The following is an 18,708-nucleotide window of genomic DNA, read 5'->3' on the forward strand; positions in this document are numbered from 1 at the left end:
TAATAACATGATTCCTCTTGAAAATGTGAGACCAAGGATTAAAGCGATTGTGTTAAAGTTATTGAGAATTGCATTCTCAAAATGGCAATGTTTTGCATACAGAATTTCCTATCTCCAATGTCTAGTTATCTAAATAATTGATTTTTAAGATGAAACGAGAAGGCTGTTCCAAGACCTTCCACTGGGGGCATATTTATACGCTCTCTGTACCCCATCATTCCTGTGAGTAATCGTTTGTCCTCTCGCTGCTGAAGGGCTTCTTACTGCCCATAATGCTCCTCTTCATCACAGATACGTCTCCAATCAGATCGGCTCTTTTTTTATAAGAAGTGACAAAAAAACACGGGGGGTCAGGAGTAAAGAGCATTCTGCCTGCCAGTAATTCAGATAGCACCGCATTTTCTAATCCACAGCATTTTCTGTGGGCGGTCGCGCTTCTGTAAAGAAGGCATTATTTATTTATGGTAGACGATGCGAATAATCCAGCCGGTCCTTGAGGCTTTCGGGACATCTCGCTCATAAGTCAAACTGAGACTCCTGAAGCTCAAGGGCGCCACCTGTGGCCTGCTGGAGGTCTCACAATCCCAACCTGCAAACGCACTCAGGAAATGATTGTGTGTGTGTGTGTGTTTGTGCATGCGTTTCTGGTGAAGCTAGCGTGAGGATACGGTACGACAGGCCCTACCATCGTCTTCACATTCCTCCAGCGGTTTCTGTGGCTTGTCCAGGGCCCGAGGGTCGATCCAGGATGTCGTCTTTGTGTTGTGGCTACAAAAAGAAGCAGAGGACAGCGGTGCAATAAAATACAGCATGAAAAAAATTTTCATAATACTACACAGACAAAAAAGAAACTACCACTTAAAAAATCATTAAAAATACATTTATGTGGGCCGGCGGCGTTCCATAATCACCAAGTTGTTACTAAATTTTATCACATTTTTTTATGGCAATATTTAAACACGGCCATAAAGCTATATCCAACATTTGCCATGTGCACATACACACATAAACATCTTGTAGGAAAAACTATATTTCAGAGCCACGGTCTCCTTCTCACACACCACTTGGCTGAAATGACTGAGCCCTTTCTGCTGAATTAAAGTACGGGAATGCACTATTTTCTCTGACTTAGAACATAGCCTGAAATTAACATTCCCAGAGATCAAGGGCATGCACTTTAAAATATATCTATTTTTTCCCCCAGTGCAAGCCCACTCAGGATGACAAGGACATCGCATGTATGCACTGTACAATGTGAAGTGCTACTGTGGACATGACAGACAAAGAAGACAATCACATGGATGTTGAGAGGTTTAGAAGGGACTGAGGGGGTGAAATAAAGGTTGGAAAGAGCTAACAGTACATGCAGGGAAGCAAGCACTCCCTTAGGACTGCTGCATTAGGGGATGGGAACAGCATTTACACTGTGTAGAAGCTGGAGCAATTTCATGTCTCAACAGAAACAAGGTTAATTGCGAAGAGCAGAAGTCACAAACAACCTAATATCCTATAGAAACCTTGAATGACTCGTTTGGAAGTGACAGCTTTATCTGCATTGTCTGCATTATAGAGGCTGAAGGGAGAGGGCTATATACGCTATTTGAAATACACTTTTTAATGCTAATTGCAGTGGCACATTCTTCCCTGGCAGGAGCCGCTCTGCAGAGGGTGATGGGCGGGCCGTGTACGTACTCTATGTAGTAGACCTCTCCGGTCTCGGTGTAGGCCATCTCCCAGCTGTCGGGCAGAGGTCCGAGAGGGTCCTCCTCAGGAGGATGAAGGTGGGGGTGCGTCTGCTGGGAGCTGTCCGTGATTGATGACGAGGCGTTGTTGTGATCGTAGGAGGGAGCGTTCTCGCGGTAGAGGTACGGCCGCACGGTGGGGTGCTCGTCTGGTTCACTTGAGTCTCCTGGGGAACACAGAGGAACAGAGCTGAAGATTGACACTGACTGCCTCCTTGGGCCAGTGACAGTAAATACATAACATTCAACTGGCTATACATATATATATATATGTCTGCTGTCCAGACCCCTCCCTCCAACACCCTGCCTCCTGCCACAGGGTGCAATGCCAGGCCTGAGGGGGAGGGGCAATTTCAGAGCCCCTCCCACCAGGAAATCAGCCACTCTCTCCCTACGGGTGATCAATGCCACTAACACCCTCATCAACACCTGGCTGTCTGAGAAGCAGGGCTCATAAGTAGGGAATCAACATCTGACAACTGCCTCCCCCCAGTGAACAAATAGACACCACTGTGTTTCCTGTTTCCTGAACATAATGTGCTTACATTTTATATAGTATTATATAATGTGTCCTCACTTTCAATATACCCTGTACATAGCATGTAGCTTAAACTACTAAAACCACTAAAAATAACATTGTGCACAGTGAGTCTATGGATACCTCCCTTCGTAAGAAATCAACCTGTTGTCAGTATTATTAATATTTTCATTATAGAGTGGACACAATACATAAACAAAATACCCCCATTATATGGATAATTTATCCTAATAACGTGCCAAAACAAGGTCTCCTCCAGTCTACAATTAAAATTAAGGGCAAGAGAGCAAAATGATACAGCTCTGCATTAAAATCTAACCGCATACAGTAGATGCATTATACACAATAAGTCATTTTTAAGCATCAAACCAAAATTTTAAAATCATGCCCGAAAGCCAAATGATCTTACATTTTACTCCTCGCATAAACGCTGTTTACTGTAGCCCTTGGCCACTAGCAGAAAAGCTGTCGCACGGAGGCCCCTAAAGCTGAATGAGCACGCGGGCCTGCACATCTCACACAGCAGCCAGATGGCAGTGTTATTTGTCATTAAAAACTGCGCAAGCGTCACAAAGGCGCCCCGCGAGCGCCAAGCACGCGACGCGACGGCGGCGCGGCGGTACCTGTAAAACTGCTGTTCATTTCAGGGAATTCGTCGTCATCGTCGTTCTCCACAGGCACTAATCCAGCATTTTGCATGTCATTGTAGGACTTGGAACGCTTGGGTGTGGAGTGCTGGGAGCCAGGAAGGCTGTCTTGCAAAGCATCACTGGTAGTCACTTTCCCACTGGGGGGCTGGCTTGGTGGCTTGGGTGTACCATAATAGTTACCTAGGCAACAGGGCATATTAGCATCTTTAGAAAAAGGAGAGATGGAGGAGTAGCCTTTTTTTTTTTAAATGTAGTCAGCAGATGAGAGAGAACACACAAAATATACTTTGGCCTCTAAGTGCGTTTTATTGGAAAGTAGGGTGTGGAAAGTAGCCATTTGGATTCAGAACGGAATTCATTTACCATTTTAAAAAAGGATGAGAAAATGCGAAGTGCCATTGTTTAAGAGCAGCGAGCATGTAAAATTGACAGAACAGCAGGGCTGAAAGCTCTTCCCCCAACCTCATTAAATATGAATTTCAATGAATGGGAATTCTGTTTGCCATTTTTAGAGATCAGCTGTTGCCAAACCTTTTTTCTCTTGAGAAATTTAGACTGCAACTGTAGATAGATGCTACCGAGTAGATAGTCTAATAAATTGATCATACACATACACACACACACACTATATTTTGAGAAGAAGGTGGGGGGGGGGCACTGGGGTGGCTTACTGAAATCTACAGCTTTAGAAGCAGCAAAACAGACATGATTAGATTGCTCTTGTCAATATTTTCTCTCCATCCTCAGGACAAATCAGCACTGAAATAAACTCCTACTGCCATATATTACCTGCCAATCCAAGACGCAAAGCATTTCAACCAAGCCTCCCTTCACCTTTCTTCACTTCCTCACACCCCTGCAATTGCTTATCAATGTTTAAGTAACTTAAGAATCTGTCTTTCAAACTCATTTTCATCAAATAATACTAAAAGCAAACATGCTGGATTCCACTGTTCCAAGTTCAATGGCATGGTTAGCAGAAAGCTTGTTGCTTATCCTCAAATTGAGAAGCAAATACTGTGGGAAAGCAGAATCACTTGTCCATGACTTGTTATCAATTTATCAATAAATCTGTATTAACTAACAGTACCTGGTGAAACTAAAGCTACTTATAAACAGCAACATTTTGGATGCTAAGACGTGCATGCATGTGGCCAATTACAACCAGAGAAACTTTCCCCTTTACCTCTTGAATGTTTAACCATAACCCAAAACCAAAGTATTGGTAGTATTGGTAAACACAACATAAACACAGCATAAAGTAGCCTGATGAATTGCTTGGATAGACAGTTTAAGGGCATTTCCTGCAGGGAGAGTCATATGGTATGTGATATGTGGAGTGGTGGCCATTTGTGTGAAAGGGACTGCACTCTGGCTACATGTCAGTTTGGAGAAATATAGCTGCAATTAGGGGATGGATATTGACTATGGAGAAAGGCTTTTGACAGTCAGAGGAATGCACAATGTCCCACTTGTTCTTACTGTAGGAGTTAGCCAAACTGTACACAAGGTGCCTAATTAATGAAGCTGCACCACTCTACTGCACCAGAAAAATGACCGTGAGAGAAGAACACTCACAACCATGACCACAACCACAACGACACACGCACACACAATGGTATTGTATGCATGGACAACTGTAACCAGTGTGAGTGAAACTGCAGGTAAAGCATAAAGCATGTCCACTTTAAACATTTGGAATTAAATTACCAGCTTATGGGTGGTTCTAATCAATAACTGAATGCATTACTTGTAGTCAGAGGTCATTTTCTATACTGGTAATAAATCCATGCATTTCAGTCTTTTCCTTCATCAATCTGGGATCTACATTGGGGTCAATCTGTTAAGAAATCCAATATTGCATCAGACCTGTTCCATCCATCTTTCTCTGCATTCTTAAGTTCATTCATAAAGCTAAATAAAAATGCTGACTGGGTCAGGTAGATCAGTGGATTGGGAATAACTAGGGCCACAATCTAGTGGCCGTTTCGCATCTTTTCATACTTCACCATTATTTGTCTCACGGCAGGGGAAGAAATTGGAATTTAGCTGGGATTGAATAGTGATTAGATCAACACAGCAGTTAAGTATGGTGAACGAAAGCCAGCACATAGCTGCAATATGAGGGTTAAGGAGACACACTTCAAATCAGGGTGGCTCAACATTATGAATACAAGATGTGTTATTGCAGCAAGTATTACCGTCATATGTCCCTATTTCAAGAAGAGTCCCAGTCTGTTCAAGGTTCAAGAAGTCATTTACTGACAGGAAGTTGTAATCTACTCCAGGGACCTCTCCGTCACGTGGGGGGCGGGTTGTACCTGAGGAGTCAATCAGAGAGAAAGGTTAGTTTACCCTGAAAGCAAAGCCAATCACATTCTCTGATTAAACAAGCACCTTGGCACTCCTGGTACATACAGTCCAACCAGAAGGAAGGAATCATTTGGAATAACTAAATGGGCCATTAATAAAGCATGTAGATATTGCTTTTGAAAAAGGGCTGAGTCAGCCAAATTCTAAGAGATGATAACCTCAAGAAATAGGAGATGAACTCAGCAGCCTGTTTTGCTGTAAAATAAACAATATACAATACACTCAATAGAAATACTAAAAACAAAGAAGCATGATGCAGTATAATGCAATGAAATACATTTCATACCAGTACAAATAGAGTAAGGAAAAGAGAGGAAAAGTATGAGGAGGAATGACATACAGTTGGAATACAACTTTTTGGGCATTGTGTAATTTCTTTCTAGTATCTGAATGCATAGCTCATCAAGGTGTACAGTCCTCTCCTTTCCTTGAGGAAGTCAAGATGACTTAAAAGCAAACACTGCAGGGCTCTGGGTTTGCATACTGCAAGGGGCCAATGAGAGAAGCAGTTTACCTGGATCACTCCAGTGTTAAATTAATAGCTGTCATACTGTAGGTTAAGCACTTTAAGCACTGAGCTCTAAAACAAAATATAGCATCCAATACATCATCAATGGTAACCATATTATTTTGCCCAATGGACAAAAATAGAAGACAGAAACAATGAACACCATGGGACCTGAGACCTAGGAGACAGAGTAGGAGAGAGACACGCTACACAACACAACAGAGCAGGGGCAGAGTAGGCGTGTTGCACCTCTGAACCCATCAGGGATGATGATGCAGAAGGCATTCTGAGGGCATGTTCTGGGTGGTTCAGCAGTCTGGCCTGTGAAGGCCTGTGTGCTCAACGTGCTAATGGCTCCTGACAGGTCAGCAATCAGTGTAAATTCTGTGTGAAACTGCTTTGCATCTCGTCGGGGGGACAAGCTGGTAGGGCAGTGTGATGTTAATTGATGCGGGGCCATAGCTGGCCCTCTCCTCTCTCCCAGAACTTCCCCTGCTCTGCCAACTGCTCACTGTCATGGCGGTAACTACTCCATGGGCGAACAAAATAATCCCAGGATCAAAAGACCAATTTTTTACATTCACCTCTCTCATAGTCCTTATCAATTTAATACCCCTCTTATCTTTCCACTGGCAAGTCAGACCAAACTATCACATTTTGGCTTTTAACTGTTGTTCTATGGTGCTGGACATAAATGAAAACTTTAGCCCATCCGTCAGAGCTGCCACAACCAATCACTGGCAGCGGAGAGAGATGGCCAATGCCTATAGAGACCATGGCTATCATTTTGTGGATCACCTCCCATCAATGACAAAGTCAAATGTTTGATTAAATCTTTGCCTGCATGACACCACACAATAGATTCACCAACAGGAGATGAAAGATTACACCAAAAGCAACAGCCTATTCTGGACTGTACAAATGCATCCAGTATTTTGCCCTTCAGTTTAACAAGGTTCATCTCTTAGCCCCATGATGCGATACAATCACACTCGCTAATACAAAACAATGCAATTCTATCCACCCAGGGTGACTTTTGCATGAAGGGGAATACAGCATGCAAATTATTTCAGCACTATATACAATTGCAGCGCTACAAGATATCTCAGCACTAGGGACTATTTTAGTAGTTTTAGCATGAGACTGTTTCAAGTCCAAAGCCTCTACAAAAGAGAGGAAAGTATGCATAACACTAGAGGCTTCTATAATACCACACTGACCTCTATCGTTCTGTATGGCTTTGTTCAGTTTACCTGCACATTCCTGGGTTCTCACATCTTGATTTGCCATTCAACTAGGAAATGATACAACCAGAATGGCCAACCAATACTATATTTCTTTGGAAAAAACTAACTTGGCACAACAAAGACTGCAACAGAAAGGAGTGTGTGAGCTCAAATACAGAGCCTTGTACAGAACAGTTATTTCGCTGAGAAGAAAGAGGCTGTCTAGACTGATTGTGGATGGCTGGATACTCGACACCACCAAAATGGGAAGCGGGGAAAGCAGTCGGAACCTGTCTTGTCATGAGGAAGGGATGACGGCAGGACCCACGTTTGTCAGAATGCTTGGCGAATAATCTCCATTCACCATCTGGGAGTAGGAAAACGCTTGTGGGCGACAAGCGCTCCGATTCGGATGCCTCCCACACCACAGCCACAAGGTTAACAGAATCAGTGTCTCAGTTTATGGGATTAAAGGAGGTCCTGATCGATCACATGGCAAAACTTACTGCTGTGTTTCATGAAATGAGAAGCGGCATTGTTATGACTTTATGGCTGACCACAGTTCCCACTGCCCAAGTGCGCTGACAGCACCAGGGGCCCACTGATGAAATGATGAAAAGGAAGGATTCTAGACACAGGGTGTGGTGCAGTACAATGCTAAATAAACAGCAATTATCTTAAATCTGCTACAGGTGTGAGTAATTTACTCTGCAAAAGATTTCCTTCTCTTGTATTGCCATTTCAAACATTTTAGAGATTTCTCAGTTAAGCGGACCTATTGAAAGACAAGGAAGGTGAAAGATGAACACTGGGGAAGTTGGGTATTGTTTTAAAAATGTTAAAAATAAACAACACTTCAACTCTCATATGGCTGAGCTGAAATTATATATGCAGATGAACACCTGGGTAGCTTTTGCAAAAAGACATTCACAAATATATGCATGCATGCACACACACACATGCACACTTATTAGGTGCACATCATCTCCAGTAATACAAGATATGTGCTGCTGACATGAAAGCTTATATGCAGAGATGGTTCTGGACTCAGTACAGAAAAACAAAATTGGAAATGAGAAAAATTCCTCAGGATTTACAGTCAATTAATAAGTCTGGAAAAGTCACACCTCGGTTTAATTACATACTGCTATTTTTCCATAAGGACATACCTAAATAAATCTGTAACCTCACTCCTCAAGGTCTGCAACACCGTTAGATCAATGAGAAAACGGTGAATGTACAAACGCTTTCCCATGAGTGCAAACTCAATACAGACTGTTCACAAGGTCCTGGATCTCCTGATGGCATCACATGGCTGATAACAGGAGAGCTGATAAAAATAGTTCTGCAAGATGAGAGATATTCTTTATTAGCCCTTCAAATGACAGCGACTATAAATCACTGATGCAGTGATATACCAGACACTGCCTTTATACAAAACAACAAAAGAGTGCTACTTTGAACACTTCTTTATATTTACATATTTATGTGTGTGTGTGTGTGTGTGTGTGTGTGCATGTGTGCACGCGTGTGTATATGAACTGCAGCAGACAAGGCAGACAAATATCTGTAACACAATGTACTGTGGGCTTCATGATTGTGTAGGATGTATTCCGGGGGTACGTTACACAAGCAGGATATTTCCTATGGATTCAGTTCAGAGAAAAGAATACATAGGGCACAGACAGAGGTGTGCATGATGATTGACAGCTCGAAAACACGATTGAAATCTTGCCATTTTATACCACCTTTACTCTTCATTAATGCTTGTTGCAGGTGGGTTGTGCCATATGACTTCCGAGCAATTCGGACATGATGCATCGGTCTTCTTTCAGTGATTTGGACAGATTTGGAATAATTGCCCTCCTCACTACATGGTAAGTCACCATGTGCTCAGAACACAGTTTACCTCAGGCTGAGTTTGGGCAATAATGGAATAATAATGTTGCACTGCATTACTTGAATGATCTGCGAGGATTACAGCATTACCAAGCCAGTACATCCAATGAATAACTAAAACTTATTTGGGTTTGTAATGCCTAATGATTATAATACCTAAATGCAGAAGTAACTCGTTAAGTGTCTTCATTATTATAAAACCATGTGTAAAAAAATGTGACTTTCTTCTGATGACTTCTCTGTTGCAGGCCCACTCCTGCATTGTTTCATGTTATGAAATGGAATGTTGCTCATTCTCACAGAACGATTCTGCACTGGGGTGAGGGGAAGATCATTTCTGATGACAATGCCTTGAACAATATTCTGACTCAATTTAAAGCTATGATCTGGAAATCCTTGATCATATCACTTCAGAAATACAGAAAGAATAAATAGATTCTTAAAAAAAAAAAAAAAAAAATATATATATATATATACATGGAACAGCGGAATTAGCTGACTCATGCAAAAAATGTCACTTACAGGGGGTGGCTGTGGAATAACTTCTAAAAGCATTCAACTTTTTAAAAACGCGCAGGACGATCTGCTATAAATTGAAACAAGACAAGACAAGACAAAAAAAAAAAAAAAACACAGCCGAAAAAAACCCCTCAATAAACAAGCGTGAATCTTCTTTTAATTTGTTTCTCACATGATCTCCCATGAAAATATCGACTTTGTTGCACCATCCAAGCACTGTTCTTTCAGGGCCAGATGACAGCAGTCCAGTGTCATATTGGGGAAAATGATGACACACACACAAAAGAGACATTTTCCAGAAGAAGAATACAGGAAATGGAAGTCTGATCAGAAGATGGAGAGGTGATGTCCTGCCAGGGAGAGCAATGGGACCTTCCATTGGGGTAATTCATTCTCAGCTCAGAGACGTACATTCAATACGAACGTTGACAAGTGCAACAATGGCACAAACTCCCTCTGTGGTACAATGATCAGCAAAGATTGCACTGATTCATTTTGTACTTATTCATGAACAAATGTTTTAGCATTTATCTGCTACAAATGTGATACTGGATCCGGTCAGAAAATCAGAGAATGTAACAATTATGTTAATATTTGTGTTACCTCAGGTTAATATTTTACATTGCACGCCTCTGATTTTACAAAAATATAGGATTTCATGAGGGACTACATTATTAAAGCCTCTCATAAAGCAATAATTCCAAAGATCTGTGTTACCTCAGGTTCAGAGACAAAATATTCCCCTGCATAAAAAGTGAGTAAAAATGAAAAATGCCTTGTCATGAAAAAAGGAACATAGATAAGAGTGACTCTTTTAGGAAAGAAAGAGATTTAGATTTTCAAAGCTGTCACGTCATCTTCATAATCATTAGATATGACAGAGAGAAAGAGAGAGACTGAGAGAGAGAGAACAATACATGTAGAATCTTGTATTGTCACACCATTGAACATATCTGTCCCTGTTGCTGTAGTCTATTGCAAGTTGAATAGTCTCTCAGCAAAAACAAAGCAGTGGAAGGAACCATTGAAAACTTTAAAATATTTTGTATCATATATCCAAACAGAAAACACACAGACACACACACACACACACACACGCACATGCACATGCACACACACACACACACACACACACACACACACAACAAAAGGCGCAAGGTGACACAACTAGTACACTAGGAGCACAATTTATCAAGGGTTTTCATAAAAGTACAATGTATGCAGAGTTTCAACCTCCAGAGACAAACTGCTCAGTGGATCCATCTGCCTTTATCAAAGTGGAGTTTTATTCAGAAAGTAAGACAAAAAGAGTGCTATATTGGTTAACCAATGTTCCACTTACTTTTAAGGCCATTTATTCCACCCAATATGAAGTACACATGACAGATAACTTTGAGAACACATGTCAGGATTTGCAGTGATAATGTCCATGTGTGTTGCATTCAGGATTTGGGATTTGGGGAGATCTAAACTCTTAGTAATTTTACTTGGGAGAAAGTTACAGCTTTTAAGGAGGATGTCCTTTCTATTGAAATATGGTGCCATGTTATACTGGGGACTACTATACAACTCACTGACTGGAGACAATATGTGGATAGCATGTTTAAAACATTTGCAGATATTTCAAATAACCATATAAGGTGTCTGCACATGGCAAGAGCAAGAAACAAAACTACAGTACAGTAGGATGAGTGAAAGATAAAATGACTTCAAATTCACTTTATATGGAAGAATAAGATTGCTCGTTGTGGGATTACTGGTCTTATTATATCATTCTAATTACACATCATCTTAAATATAACACTTGGTTTTGCTACTGCATGTCATAGCCTAAATGACATATTAAAGAAAAGTTGGGCGAAATGACATTATCTGAGGTAACTGCAACTGACTCTAATAGAAGCTATTTTCGAATGCATATTCGTCTCTGTAAAGAGCCTTGCTAAGAAGGTCAGGTAGGTGTTCCTGGAAGATGCTTCAAACACTTTTTTTTTTTACTCCACACATCATCATTTTTAGCTTCTGTCCTCATTTTTAAACTCTGATCTTTACCTGAGCATATGCGCTGCAAAACCACTACTCTTTCCAGGGTTTGCTGTAATTTCTGCCTATTGAATAATACATGGAGGCATCACCAGCAGAATTTTCAGCCATAATCCTTACTGTCTCTTTATGAATGGCAAAAAAGTAGTTCCACTTCTGACTCAAAGAGCTGTTCTCTCCTCTTCATGTAGAATGACATTCTACATTAAACTGCTCAGATGCAGTCAGAATTTCAGTTGAATGATTACATTTTTTTCAAAATTATCTTGAGTTCCATTGTCACAATATTGGCAACCCTTCAAGAAAAAGTGATAACCAAATTATTCATGTGATTGGTCATTCAACATTAAAGAAAGAGTATGGCCGCTGGAAGACATTTCTGGTTCTTAAAATGAACCAGAAACCATGCTTCCACAACCTTGCAACATTGCAAGACTGACAGTGAAAATTATGGATATAAAACAGTGGAGCAAATAAATAGACAGCTTTTGTTGCATGTACATTGCCTAAGAAGAGTCCTCAGCATGCTTTGGGGGTCTGGCTTGGTGCTGATTAAATGTGGGCCGGGTGTCGGCAGAAGGCATCTGCAATCAATCACAGAGATTGTGTGGCTGTACTTCCTCAAGCACCGAGGTCTCCTGAGAGATCCCAGCCACCTGTTCCGGCAAAGAGGCCAACAACTGCCGCTCATAAGTGCAAAGGGTCAGTTTACCCACAATGCACTGCAGGCTGCCACTGCCTATCATTTGTTTTTATACCACAGTAAAAGAACATTGGTAAAACTGAGCTTTGCATGGCATTATCTTGATCTTCACCAGGTTGTCAATATACCAAAGCAATACATGCATATGATTCAGTGTGGAAGAGCATAAACTTCTGTATGTAGAAACAAACTCAAAGCAAAAAGTCTGCATGATCTTATTCAAAAATAGAATGCTTTACTTGCCATGAGACATTCTGCTCTGTTGCTAATGACAACCCTGGAAGGAAAGAATCACTCAAGCCATGCCTCGGAAGCAGCAGCACTTCCACAACTCTCTACTCAATCCACGGCTGAATAAAATCACAATTAACCAGACAAATCACCATGAGTGTGAGCACAAAAAAGAAAATAATGTATTTACATGAGAAAAATGAAAATAAGTATTGCCAAAAAAACTAAGCAAAACCATTTAAACAGGATATGAGGAATTTCAGAAGAGTTTTACGCATGTATAAACTTGAGTAAGTTGTGTCAGCAGGATAGTACTGGGGCACAGGAGTAAATATAAAGACACAGATTTCCTTTGACTCACTCCACAGAGCCAAGCGGGAAACGGCAAACTACAGCATCAGAGAGGGGGAGGGGCTTTGCCTCGGCACCTTTAGAACCCTACATGCATGACTATCGCTTTTCCTGTTTGCGGAGCAACCATAACACAAGACATCCTATTTGTTGGCTGAGAAAATCGCAAGTAACGGCTCCCTTCCGAGCAGCACACAATGCGAATGCAATTATCCCACCCCGCTGTCAAGCCTTCCTTATCTGCGTAGTAATTACTCCATGTGATACAAGCCCGTGAACCTAATACGAGACAAACCTCAGAGATATTCAATGGAAAACATCCTCTGAAGTAAAAAGGCCGAATTACAGATGTGTGTAGACTTCTTTTATCCCTACGTGGCCTTAACTATAATCACAGGGTGATGTTGGGTAAGGTGGGGGGGGAGGCATCGCCGTATTAACCATGTCTATGAACTGTTCCGCCTGTGTCCATCTTCCCCTTCTCTTTCTTTTTCTCTCTTTCTCTCTGTGCCTTAAATGAAGGAGAAAAGGAATGAAGGGGGAGGGCCACATCTCACCACAGCGCAATGCCACAACACATTCATTTGTTCCCGGGCAACTGCCGCACCAAATGTCACTAAGCGTGACTAGGTGCATAAATATTCTGGTAATTCTCCAAAGGTTACGCGATGAAACACTAATCATCCAATCAGCAGCTGTTTGCTCACAGCCTCCAGAGTCTACTCATTGCTGGGGGGGAGGGGTGCCAAATGGCATGATCCTGGGCCAGGAAGAAAAAACAATCACCTAATGGGCCTTTAAAACCTCTGCAGTATGCATACACACATGTACGTACACACACGCACATACGGGTGCACACACAGTCACCCCTGCTGGGTCTTGCATCTCTGTGCCATGTTGTCTGATAACAGGAGGCTGAGCCAAGTGTCTGTGGGTAGGAAGTAGCTTCTCCTGCCTCCAGAGCAGTGGGATATCGCAGTGAATCAGCATCACTGCTCCAGCTACAGCGTCTGATGCAGACATTGTGTGGAGAATAGCTGCTGGAAATGCCTCCACACGGACAGAGCCAGATCCACCATGCTTCACTGCCACCATCACAGTTTCTTATGATCTGCACTGCACTCAGTTGCATTGTCACACAGCACTGTGATCTATCACATCCATAACAATGAGTTCCAGCATGTCAACAACGCTCATCTCCATAATACTGAGCTCCACCACCTCCACAACACTGAGCTCTATCATCTCCATAACACTGAGCTCCACCACCTCCACAACACTGAGCTCTATCATCTCCATAACACTGAGCTCCACCACCTCCACAACACTGAGCTCTATCATCTCCATAACACTGACCTCAACCACCTCTACAACACTGAGCTCTACCATCTCCATAACACAGAACTCAATTATTTTCCAGCGCAGAGCTCATTCACTGAAATACTGTGCAGGTATAGATGGCCCCTCTCATCCCTGCCACAAACTGCCATGATGCCAATAAGTACATGCAATTTCAAGACCATTTGCTTTTACGATCTAAGAATCACTCAGTTCAGCCTCATTTGAGTGAGAAGAGGCAGTCGAGAGTAGAGGAGGATGCAGCCAGTTCATTCTGAATGCTGTGCACGCAGACACACAGTGCCCAAAAACAGAGCGCTCCACTCTATGGGACCTGCAGTCTGAGGAGAGTAATCCCTTCCTGCTCTCTGTCCAAGGCGCAGCAGTGCTGAGGTGTTGATTCAGTTACAGGCGACGAGATCAGCAAATTCCTCAGCCCGATGTGTTACCTTCTGGCCATTGTTCCAGCGCTGCCTGAGAGCTTGTTAACACAAAGGTCTGTCCCCTCCACAGGATGCCAGGGTCTCTTTTGTATACATATATGAAATAAACACCATTCTGTTTCATTGGCAAGACAACAGCCAAGCTTTCTTTCCTCTGCAGGAACAATTCCGTAATATATATATAGTGCAGTACAGCAGACTGGATTTGAAATTCAAAATGAAACTATATAAGGGTATTTACATCCATTTTGGGTGAACAGTATAGTAATAGCAGCCATTTTTATACATAGTCCTCCCATTTTGTGGGATATTTGGGGGAAAAATCTGAATAAAGCAATCAGAGACATAAAAGACTACACCAGTATAACCTCAGAGGATGCTGTGCAAGATGATACCACTAGTAAACCTCGAGAACAGAACAGCCAGGTTATAGCTCGCTACAAAGTACATTAAAAAACTGGATAATTCTGGAATAAATTGCACGAACAGATGAGACAAATATTAACCTGTACAAAAGTGATGGAAAGAGGAAAGCACAGAAAAAGAAAGGAACCATAGCACCCCCCACCTCATCTGCAAAACATGGTGGAGCATGATATGTAATATATATGTTATGGCTTGAGCATGTATGGCTGCCACTTGAACTGGCTTACTTGTCTTCATTAATGATTTTACTGCTGACAGCAGCAGCAGGATGAATTCTAAAGTGTACAGAAACATCCTATCAATTCAGATCCAAACAAATTCCTCAAAACTCATTTGATGGTGCTTCACCTTGCAACAAGACAATGACCACAAGCACACTGCTAAAGCAACCAAAGAGTTTTTCAGGCCAATAAGTTGGATTTTCTGGACTGGCCAAGTCAGTCACCTGTACTGAATTGAATTGAACAGATGTTCCACATGCTGAAGACAAGACTGAAGACAAAAATCCCCCAAAACACGCAGGAACTGAAAATGGTTGCAGTACAGACCTAGCAGAGCATCACCAAGGAAGACATCCAACGTCAGCTAATGTCTATGAGTCGCAGACGTCAGGCAGTCATTGAATGCAAAGGATTTATCAATCATCAATTATGTTTAATTAATTAACGGGGATGATTTTTTTAAAAGGCTGTCATTCCTACATGGATCCCTGAATGTGAATGTAAATACCTTTAAATTAAAGCTGACAGTCAACACTTTAACCTCACATTCATTGCTTAATTCCAAATCCAAAGTGCTGAAGTACAGAGCCAAAACAACAAAAATTGTGACATTGTCTAAATACTTAGGAACTGCAGTGTGTGTGTATATATATATATATATATATATGCACACACACACACACACACACACACACAGTGGTAAGCTGTCCATGTGAATAAATAACACAACAAATACAGTACAGGCTATTAATAATAAAAAAACACATCATACTAAAATCGATAACTAAGGGGGACAAACTGCTCCTTCCATATTAGTCATTATCATTTTGTCTTGGCAGACGATTCAGCTGACTTCAAGCTCATGTATATTTCATGTAATACAGACGTCACATTCCCTGTTCCAATGCTGTTGTCTATTTTAAGGTCCCTCCCTTTTGGCTGCACAATTTACTTACTGATCTGTGAACCATGGAGTGTCTTCACAGTCAGTTTACCGCAAAGAGCTACAGACCTTCTTACTGACAAAAAAATACCTAGAAAACAAATAGTCATGTTCTAGATTTACAGTTCAAATAATTAAAATGGTTGGTAAAGCTCTATTGAGCGAATATAACTGTTACCCCCTGCCCAGTATTACCACTGACTTACGGTTTTGAACCAATCACAGTGTTCTACTATAAAGAATAGTGTTTTGATTTATCCTAACAAATTGATCATTGAGAACACATGTTGTGGAGTTAAGACTTGCACACCCAACACAAGGTAGCTTAATTTTTTATGTTCAATAAACAACAAGCAAGATGGTCCACTTGTGATTAGCTAAAAGAAAATCTCATAATGAACACAGAAAGGACACTCAAGCGGCGATATTTCAAAAATGATACAGCAAAATGGGAAAGGCAGCATGTTGTTGGACTCCATATGTGCAGCTCAAAAATGAGACCTATAAATAACATGGTGTGAGGATGGGTTTGTTTCCCCATGCTTCTCACAGCACCCTTGTCCCTCGTCCCTAGAGTCACCGCTTATATTTTCTGTGACCTACATTTCCCCCCACAAGGGCACTTTGGGGTTGCCGCCTGCTGCCAATTTTTTCAGCAATTGACCAAGATTTTGATTTGCCAGATTGCACTGGACTCCTCCTTGAAACCATCAGCTTTGAGGGGAAACAGGAAGACATTTTGGTAAATAAAGGTAAATTTGTAACCACCCTGGCAGAATTCTTAAATACTCAAATTGAATTCCACAACTTAGCATTCTGCCACTGTGTCCATATGTATGTATGGCATGTATGAAATTGAATTATTCAGCTCCGTTGTACTGTGATTCCGTAAGAGAAACATTCATCCATATAAGGTCATACTTTTATCACCTGACATGTCTCTCTGGATTTGAGCAGTAGATTCATTATATTTTTGGTACCTGGATTTTAAGTTTGCTATTCTTCTGGTACCTACGGTAACCTCTTAGACCTGTTCTCTTCACCCATCTTTAACGAGGTAGGTAAACTGAGAACTTAGTTCTTGTTTTCAGTGATGACCGGTGGAATAAAAGTAGGTAAGAATATGAAGAATTGTTTTATAGGAATTTAATTTGGCCAGGACACCAAGGCTAACACCATTTTCCTTTGAAAATGCTATGGGATCTTTAATGACCACAGAAAGTCAAGATCCCAGCCTCATCTCATCTAGAGGATGGCACCTCATACAGCATAGTGCCCCAATCATCACTGTACAAGGATATTGGATTTCTGTGTGGTCCAGAGGGAAGAGTGCCCGCTACTGGCTCACAAACACCTCTACCAGCCTAATTTCCGCAGGTCTCCAATCCAAAAACTAACCAAGCCTACACCTGCTTAGCTTCAACAGCTAGCAAAGAGGGGGATACACAATAGTATGACTGCCTTTTGCTTCTATGCTGTAGAGTTGATGAGCAGTTTGGTGGCTCAGCACAGGGAGCAGTGAGTCTAGTAATGTTTGCTGGACAAACTAGGAGGATGACCTTTATGCCTTGTATGTTAGGCAGTCCTCTAGTGGGATGCTGGTAGGGACAGAGCCCTCCATTTTCTCTCAGTCAGCTATTCTAGGCAGAGCAGCAGGCGAGGTGACGAGCCGGGCCTCATTGAGGTCAGAGCTGCTGCATTAAACAACACAGCAGAGCTGCACGAGAAAATGAATCCCACGGAAAATATCTGGTTGGACATACCGAAACAAAAACAGCTTACATCCATCTAGTAAGTGCTACCACTTTGGTGTATGCCTAGTAGGGCACCTGATCACTTTTGCTAGGGTTCACACATTTAAAAACATTTACAAGAATCAAAGCTCTTAAAATCAGAAGAGGAAAAATGTAGCCGAGTTCCCTGGAACAGAGATGCAGAGCAGCAGCAGATCAGCTCTGCATGGAGAGCGAGGGAAAACAATGACCCGCGGTGACACCGTGCTGATTAGACTGGCGTGCGTGTTATCTCAGGGTGAGGGATCAAGCCAACGGCTTCATTACAGCGCAGGACAGGGGCAGCCCCGCTGTCAACACCCCTGCTAGCGTACCTACCAGCCACCTTACTCCACAACTGTGTCACACAGTCGCACGCACGCACAAAACCCAAGACTGAATAATCCCACCGTGCTCCTGCACTCTTCCAAGCATATACCTGCTAGCCACCCTCACAACCAAACAAAGCCTGAGTCTGAACCTCATATACTGACCAGCCAACCAGGAAAGTGCTTGCATTTTCCCTTTGCTGAGACTGAAGTTACCATCCCAGCAATACTGATGGACGTCTGTGCCAAAAAACAGTTACACCATCTCACGCAGGTCTATGCACGAAAAAATTGAATTTACAGTTTTACTAGTGCACTCTACTCTTCCAAAAAGCAATGCTATACTCTGGTGCTGATATTCTGTGGAGAACAGAGATGGTGAATGTGTTGTATTATTAATTCCCCTTGAACATATAAAACAGCTATATCTGCTAGCTACAATAGTGACATTTT

General features: G+C 41.9%; 1 protein-coding gene across 10 annotated transcripts in view; it reads right to left on the reverse strand.

Annotated features, from left to right (window-relative positions):
• Window positions 1-18,708, reverse strand: part of magi1b (membrane associated guanylate kinase, WW and PDZ domain containing 1b) — a 126,321-nt gene that overhangs the window by 33,611 nt on the left and 74,002 nt on the right. For all 10 annotated transcript variants that reach the window (XM_064304029.1, XM_064304027.1, XM_064304024.1 and 7 more), the window contains exons 3-6: window positions 5,132-5,251; window positions 2,904-3,110; window positions 1,693-1,909; window positions 686-768 (exon numbers count right to left, since the gene is read on the reverse strand). In XM_064304029.1, the coding sequence (XP_064160099.1) occupies window positions 686-768; window positions 1,693-1,909; window positions 2,904-3,110; window positions 5,132-5,251 (627 nt within the window). The remainder of the gene's footprint in view (window positions 1-685; window positions 769-1,692; window positions 1,910-2,903; window positions 3,111-5,131; window positions 5,252-18,708) is intronic.

The sequence above is a fragment of the Anguilla rostrata genome, chromosome 13 (genome assembly GCF_018555375.3).
Source record: "Anguilla rostrata isolate EN2019 chromosome 13, ASM1855537v3, whole genome shotgun sequence".
In the NCBI taxonomy this organism is placed as follows: domain Eukaryota; kingdom Metazoa; phylum Chordata; class Actinopteri; order Anguilliformes; family Anguillidae; genus Anguilla; species Anguilla rostrata.